General features: G+C 44.3%; 1 protein-coding gene across 1 annotated transcript; it reads left to right on the forward strand.

The window, feature by feature from the left end:
• The first annotated feature begins 1286 nt into the window (after nucleotides 1-1286).
• On the forward strand, nucleotides 1287-7035 carry usp46 (ubiquitin specific peptidase 46). Its single transcript, XM_052072934.1, has 9 exons — nucleotides 1287-1590; nucleotides 3078-3158; nucleotides 3595-3808; nucleotides 4396-4649; nucleotides 4928-5004; nucleotides 5100-5183; nucleotides 5325-5522; nucleotides 6250-6328; nucleotides 6412-7035. Exons 1-9 carry the CDS (start codon nucleotides 1555-1557, stop codon nucleotides 6511-6513), a joined length of 1125 nt encoding a protein of 374 aa, XP_051928894.1. The 5' UTR covers nucleotides 1287-1554; the 3' UTR covers nucleotides 6514-7035.
• The last annotated feature ends 736 nt before the right edge of the window (nucleotides 7036-7771 follow it).

A 7771-nucleotide genomic window follows, 5' to 3' on the forward strand; every position in this document is an offset into this window, starting at 1 on the left:
TTTTGGATATTCCAACTTCATATAGATTAATCACCTCAGAAGCTAAATTTGAACAAATTTGCAATTCCTCACCAACAAAAAAAATACAAAAGTCCAAACGGTTCACATAGTAATATTACACTAAAATGGTTTGTATTGTGCTTTGTACTTGAAATGATTACAGGTGAGGGTACTAGAACGACAGTCTCTTGAACTAACTCTTAACCCTGCAACTGAACTGTACTGCCAAGTAAATTGGTCCTTTCTTCACTCACGTAGACAAAATCATTGATTCATGTTTTTCTTAAAAAAAAAAAAAAAAACGCTTAATGGCAAGACTCCGCCCGTCTTTGCTCTGTTCACTATGCAAACCACCACGTGCATTCTCTGTTCCAGCGGTATCCTTAATCACTTCGTTCTCAAATTCCACACGCCACTTGGTCGATTTAATTTGGAATTTTGTGAGTCAGCTGTCTTGTTCGTTGGTGCTAACCTCAAGATCCTGTCTGCCCGGTTCATAGCGACCAATCATGGGGAAGAAATTGTAGAATCTGCGGACCTGATCATTTAACATCAATTTCACTGATCGACGAGTTTTATGCCATCATCTCTCCTGGATTGATTTGCACAATTTTGATTTACATGACATTTTACTCTCACTTTCAAGCACGATCCAGACTACAGGAGTAGACGACAGAAGACACACATATGGGCTCGTGAATAGCTTCAATGGAAACGACACTAGCTGCAGTAAAGTGCACTTGTTGGTTTCTGAAGTAAGAACTTCATTTTGGATGCTCTTAATATAGGAAATTGTCTGTCTGGGAGACAAGAAAATAATGTAAAGTAAAAATAAATACGTGAACAAAAAACTTTTTTTTAACCCTTATGTGTTTAAAATGTGAGTTAAATGTAAACAAAAAGATCTCCAAAGATTATAAACACAAAATCTTTGTATCTTTGGATTTTGTTTATTACCGTTCTTGTTTCATTCATTGTTTCGTCATCCATTGTGACATAAGAGATGCCAATGATTGGTTGCAGCCTACGCCATGTTTTGCTATTCCACTTTGTGATTAGCTGAAATTGTCTGTCAACCAAATTCCCCGACCCCAAATCATTCCGTTTGGCGCCTTGCTCAATTAACTGGAGATGCCAATGATTGGTTGCAGTGAAGCCAAATTTCACTATACCACTCTCTGATTGGGTGCATGTCACTGTCAATCAAATTCTTAGTCCTGAACCAATCATTGGGTTGGCGGTAGGTGGGCAGAGCTACGTGACGTCACCACGGAAGCATTTTCCTGTTTGTTTGCTAACATAATAAACCTCGCCCTCGGAACTTGCCTCCATTATGTTGTATTTTCATATCTTTTGGCGATGAAGCCGCTTCGTCTCTGAGTTCCTTTGCAATCACCCGGGGGTCGTCGCTGCCCGTATGGTGCCGCGGGTCTGCGTTACGACGCCGCCACTGGGCTTCTTGCGGTGTGTGTGTGGCCTTGCAATTCAACTTGTTTACTCCCTCGGTCATGTTTATTTCCTGAAGATGGCGGCCAGGGGGACACAGTAAACTAAATGACTGTCAGAAACATCGCCTCCATTTGTAACATGGTGAGTACTAAGTGCTCGGTTGTCTGTGGCGCGAGCTGGAGTATCCATGTTGACCTGAGCGAGGGTTTGTGGTGTGCGGTGACCGAAAGTAGGCACTTAAACCGAATACGTGGCTGACTGGGGTCCGTTGAATATGACCGATAGCTGTTGCTCTGTCGTTTATCGTGTGTGTGTGTGTGTGTGTGTGAGAGAGAGAGAGAGAGCGTTAGCGCCTTATGGTTGTGTGAAGAGGGCAAGAGAAAGGCACCACTGTACTGAATAGTCATCCGTGCTTGTGTTGCGTTCAGGCACTCATGCTTCTCCCGGATCGCTAAACCCCACCATGCCGTCAGTATGACGTAGTGACGTAGGATGACTGGACCATACCAATTTTAGTTAGTTTCTTTAGTTTGCGGTGGAGGAATTTCCATTTTGTACCACAAAACGCTAAAAACCTATGTTTAAAGTGTAAAAAATGGTGAAACGCTGTACTTAGTTGATCGTTTTCTAGTAAGTAAGCTAGATTCTAGGTTGACTTAAAACAATTGGACTGCTCCATTTTTATTGATTGTGTATTGTGTGGAGAACATTTTATTCATGACTTCGTGAGGTTCCAAAAACAGTGGACTGTCAAATTTTGGCCATTTCCTACTTCCTGGTTCACACAATGGACTGTACCAATATTGCTATTTTGAAAAGGAAGGAATAACTCAAAACATCCACCAAAAACAAAGTCAAGTTTTACTGAAGTGAAAAAAATGTGAATCTTGTTTGCTGTTGTTCTTCTTTATTGTCTAGGGCACCTCTTGGTTTATCAAGGTTAAGGCAAGACCACTGGATTAAACCACTTTTTGGTTTGAAGATAATTGGACTCAACCCTTCATTTTGTTTTTGGAGAGAACAACTTAATTGTAACTAAACCTGGAGAAAAAAATAGTGAAACTCCATATTTGTTTGAATATTTGTCACTTAGCAGGCTATGTTGTGGTTGGATTGGACTCTATCCTTTTTATTTGACTTTTTTTTGCTTGAATCTTAAACACTCTTATCTGTCCATGAGTAGTCTGTCAGGCTCCTTCCTGACTGGATGTTCAAAGCTCTTGCTGCTGATAGAAAAGCAAACAATGAATCGAGAGACAGCGATTGATGTAAATGTGCGCTAATGCTATTCCTTTCCCCCGGATCGCTGGCACAAAAGCTCCATTCAACATCTTTTGCTTTGACGCTCGGAACCGAGCGCCACGGGCCGTCAAAGGCGCCCGCCGACTAAATTGTCGGCGGTGTCGTCTCAACAAAGCCTCGCTTTGAGCTCGCGGGAGGGAAAAAATCGGATTCAAAGCAGAGATAACGCACTGGCCTGGCAATCATGTGTAAAACACACCTGGACAATTTAGACCGGCTCCGTTTTCGTTTATCCAATGAATGGCAGTCTGTGGGAAGGACTGTCATGGAGATCTCTGCCGAGGTCAAATTTTTCTTATTTTTGGTTGTTGTCTCTCTGCTTGCAGGGCACCAATGCCTCTGCACTGGAGAAAGACATCGGCCCCGAGCAGTTCCCCATCAATGAACATTACTTTGGTCTGGTCAATGTAAGCATCAACACAAATGCAGTCATTCCTTCAGATATGAGTTGAAGTTGTTCCGTGCAGACATCCGTAGCGCAAAACAATCGAGTCTAGTTTGACTGTTTTTGTGCTTTCTCCTGTCTACATCATTAAACATGCCCAGGTCAATTTGACCCGATTTCCGCTCCTGAACGGAGAGGGAGTGTTTGTTCAATTTGGCTTCTTTAAAGCATTCAAGTATGATCTTTGAGCCGGAATGCACTAAACATGTTTTGAAATGCTTAGTAATGTAGTTGCTAATGAGATATAAACACATGTGGATGGACAAACGTGCCCTGGGTCAGATTGACCCCTGGGGGCGGGGGGCCATTATTACTGTTTCTGAACAGAACGGTCGTAAGAGGAAGGTTAAACGCATCTCACAGGTTGCCGTCCTTTGGCTTTGATTCCTTCCCGGCAGTTTGGCAACACGTGCTACTGCAACTCGGTGCTGCAGGCGCTCTACTTCTGCCGGCCGTTCCGCGAAAACGTGCTGGCCTACAAGGCCCAGCAGAAAAAGAAGGAAAACCTGCTCACGTGCCTGGCCGATCTCTTCCACTCCATCGCCACGCAGAAGAAGAAAGTGGGCGTCATCCCGCCCAAGAAGTTCATCTCGCGCCTGCGCAAGGAGAACGGTGAGGCGACATTTTAACGTTCACACTTGTTTCTTTTTAAATGCGTTTGTAGTACAGGGATTGACATTTAAGAAGTGTCAAAATGGGTGCAGATTAAAACGCCCCCCCACCCCCACCCCCACCCCACCTTTGATTGTACCAAATTTTCTCTCTGTTGTTAAGTTTTAAAAAAATTAAGAAAAGACAATTATTGTAAAACAACCATTAAGGGGCCCAAAAAGAAGCTATTTTATTCATTCCTTTTTTTTTTAATTAATCGGTTATTGGAATTGACATCAGCCTAAAACAAAATACATATTGCTCAGGCTGTAATGCTGTTATTGGAAAAAAAAAATCAAATGTGCTCACTTCAACTGTAACGTAATGATTGAAAGAAATGAAATCCAGAGGGAGAAGGGCCAGATGCAGCCCTGGAGCTACAGTTTGCAGACCCATGTCCTCCAGCCAGCAATGAATGCGGACGTTACCGCCACCTGCAGGGCGCACATGAATTGTACATTTCTGCGTGGCTAATTTTCTTTCATAGGAGCCTTTCCCGCATCGAAATGCGTAGGTTTTGTAATCTGGATTTTTTTTTTTTCTCGCAGACCTTTTCGACAACTACATGCAGCAGGACGCCCACGAGTTCCTCAACTACCTGCTGAACACGGTGGCCGACATCCTGCAGGAGGAGAAGAAGCAGGAGAAGCAGAACGGCCGGCTGAAGAACAGCGGACCCCCCGCCGACGCCGAGATGACGACGACGGCGGCGGCGGCGGAGAACAAGACGGAGCCCACCTGGGTGCATGACATCTTCCAAGGCACGCTGACCAACGAGACGCGCTGCCTCAACTGTGAGACGGTAGGTGGCCATCAGGGAAAATTGGCTGAAAAATGACAACAAAACAAAACGGTATTCATTTTCACAATTTTATATTGTATTAAATAATTGGTGAATCGAATAATTTTTTAAATGATTGTTTATCATTAAAATTAACTATTATACTTGCATTTTGGTTGTTGTTTTTTTTTTAAAACCTCATCCGGCCCATCTGTCCGTTTCCAAAATCCAATCGAGTGTCACTTGAATGCCAAAGTTTGCCCGCCACCGTCTGAGGCTTCCCTCAACGTCTTTACCAGGTGAGCAGCAAAGATGAGGACTTCCTCGACCTTTCGGTGGACGTGGAGCAGAACACGTCCATAACTCACTGCCTCAGGTAGATTTTATTTTGAAAGGGCACCGAGTGGGAAAAGTAGGTCAGATTGAATAACAGCCCCCCCCCCCCCACCCTACGTCATGTTCTCTCCGCAGGGATTTCAGCAACACGGAGACACTGTGCAGCGAGTACAAGTATTACTGCGAGATGTGCTGCAGCAAGCAGGAAGCCCAGAAACGGTCTGTGAACGCAGCTCGGTCACTCCCGGCGCTCCTCCAAATAATTTACCATCAATTCCAGCGGTACTTTTGTCGCGGCTGAATTGATTAGTCACAGAACTGGACTCATTTTGGCCACCCACCTTGCGTCTTTTGCGGTAGGATGTGCGTGAAGAAGTTGCCCATGATCCTGGCGCTGCACCTGAAGAGGTTCAAGTACATGGAGCAGCTGCACCGCTACACCAAGCTGTCGTACCGCGTGGTCTTCCCCCTGGAGCTGCGCCTCTTCAACACGTCCAGCGACGCCGTCAACCTGGATCGCATGTACGACCTGGCGGCCGTGGTGGTCCACTGCGGCAGGTGAAGAAAGCGCGCGGCGGACGATCGGCCGACCTTGTGCGCATGTCGGATCAAAGCGTGACCGCGTTGGCACCGAAACTTGTCAAATATCAGCCGAGAGCATTCGTATGAACCCTTTCACGCACTTCATGTAACCCGATCACTGTTAAGTGAGAATCAATATGGCTTCAGGGAAAAACGGACCACCTCAATGGCAGTTATGGAGTTTGTGGAAGCAATAGCCACTAATATAGACAACAAAGAATTTACTGTTGGGGTTTTCCTAGATCTAAAAAAAGCTTTTGACACAATAGATCACAGTATATTATTGAAAAAAACTAGAAAGATATGGCATTAGAGGTGTAGCTTGTAAATGGATAAAAAGTTATTTAGAAAACAGATATCAGTACGTGCAACTCAACAATAAAAAAACGAATCAACTGAAAATAACTCACGGAGTTCCTCAGGGGTCAGTGCTTGGTCCAAACTATTCACATGATAAGCTGTCCCCGAAAGGGTTAAAATCGCATTTCTTGACTTCTTGTTAATTTCTTGGCCATGAACTGATGACGTCAAAATTAAGTCACGTTTTGACGGAGTTGCATAAAGAGCTCCCTCCACTGAAACTTAATCTCGCCCACCAAGCAGGAATTTCAACTTTGTCAACGTTCCGTTGCAGTCCGCCCCGGGTGGACCACTGCCTGACATGGCTGTGTAATAGAATGCTCGCTTGCGTGTGTTCCTTTAGTGGTCCAAACAGAGGGCATTACATCACCATCGTGAAGAGTCATGGTTTCTGGCTGCTGTTTGACGATGACATCGTGGAGGTGCGTCACCCTCTTTCTCTCTTTGTTCTTTTTTTTGTACACGAGCCATGTTTGTCTCATCGGTCAAAAAAACTTCCCCGCAGAAAATCGACGCTCACGCCATAGAGGAGTTTTACGGACTTACCTCAGACATCTCCAAGAACTCAGAGTCGGGCTACATCCTCTTCTACCAGTCCAGGGAGTGACCCCCCCCCCCCACCTCCTCCTTGTCTTCCTTCTCCATGTGTGACAACACAGCCCCTCTTGAACTTTTTAACTGACTTCGCCTGCAGCTGAGCGCACTTTATGCAAAGCAAAATACTCTACAGAAGATGGTGTATAAATTGACCCATTTTCCTTCCTCTCAATTCCTATGCATTTTTTTTAGGGTTTTAAAGTGATATTTTAATTTTGGAAAACTACCTAAATATGGGATCAGCCGACACGGCACATGTACAAGACATTCTGTGGCTGTAGTCTCTTATTTATTGAACTTATTTATTCCTGACACATAGCACTAACTGTCAGACACAAGCAACACTGTAGTTTTATTTTTGTAATTTTATTTTATTTTATTTTTTTAAAGCGTTTAGTGCATTGTCCCTCTTCAAGGAGGCCATCGAATTTGGGCTTCCATAGTTTTATTTAATTTTTTTCCATCACTTTTAAATGTTTCTGTTCATTTGAACACTGATTGTTGCTCATCAATAAACAAAATATTAAACCTCGTGGGACCTTAAGACCTTTACATTGACGTTAAATATCCTTCCCTATGTTTAATATTGCACTTTTTGTCCACGATTTCTTGTCACGCCGAAAAAAAAAGACCATGTATAGTAAGGCGTTTTTAGCCAAAAAACGTATGTATAGTAAAGCGTTTTTTACCGAAAAAAAAACTAACCTAACCCCTAACCCTATGCCTAATCCTAAACCCTAACCCTAAACCCTAGCCCTGACCCTCACCCTAACCCCTAACCCTAAACCCAACCCTAACCCTAACCATGACCCTAATCCCTAAACCCAACCCTAACTCTGACCCTAACCCTAACCCCAACCCTAAACCTAACCTAACCCCAACCTAAACCCTAAGCCTAACCCTAAACCCTAACCCTGACCCTAACCATAACCATAATCCTAACCCTACCCCTACCCCTGACCCTAACCCTAAACCCTGACCCTAACCCTGACCCGAACCCTACCCCTGACCCTAACCCTAAACTCAACCCTAACCCTGACCCGAACCCTAACCCTAACCCTACCCCTAACCCTAAACCCAACCCTAACCCTGACCCTAACCCTAAACCCTTACCCTGACCCTAAACCTAACCTAACCCTAAACTCAACCCTAATCCTAACCCTACCCCTGACCCTAAACCCTAACCCTAAACCTTAGCCCTGACCATAACCATAACCCTAACCCTACCCCTGACCCTAACCCTAAACTCTGACCCTAACCCTAACCCT

This window comes from Hippocampus zosterae, chromosome 8, assembly GCF_025434085.1.
Source record: "Hippocampus zosterae strain Florida chromosome 8, ASM2543408v3, whole genome shotgun sequence".
Lineage (NCBI taxonomy): Eukaryota > Metazoa > Chordata > Actinopteri > Syngnathiformes > Syngnathidae > Hippocampus > Hippocampus zosterae.

What these genes read in the sequence shown, in the direction of transcription:
- usp46 (XM_052072934.1), top strand. Translation starts at nt 1,555, where the DNA reads ATGACTGTCAGAAACATCGCCTCCATTTGTAACATG. An exon ending in TCGCCTCCATTTGTAACATG is followed by an intron (nt 1,591 to 3,077) that starts GTGAGTACTAAG and finishes CTCTGCTTGCAG; the next exon opens with GGCACCAATGCCTCTGCACT. An exon ending in GCTGCCTCAACTGTGAGACG is followed by an intron (nt 4,650 to 4,927) that starts GTAGGTGGCCAT and finishes CGTCTTTACCAG; the next exon opens with GTGAGCAGCAAAGATGAGGA.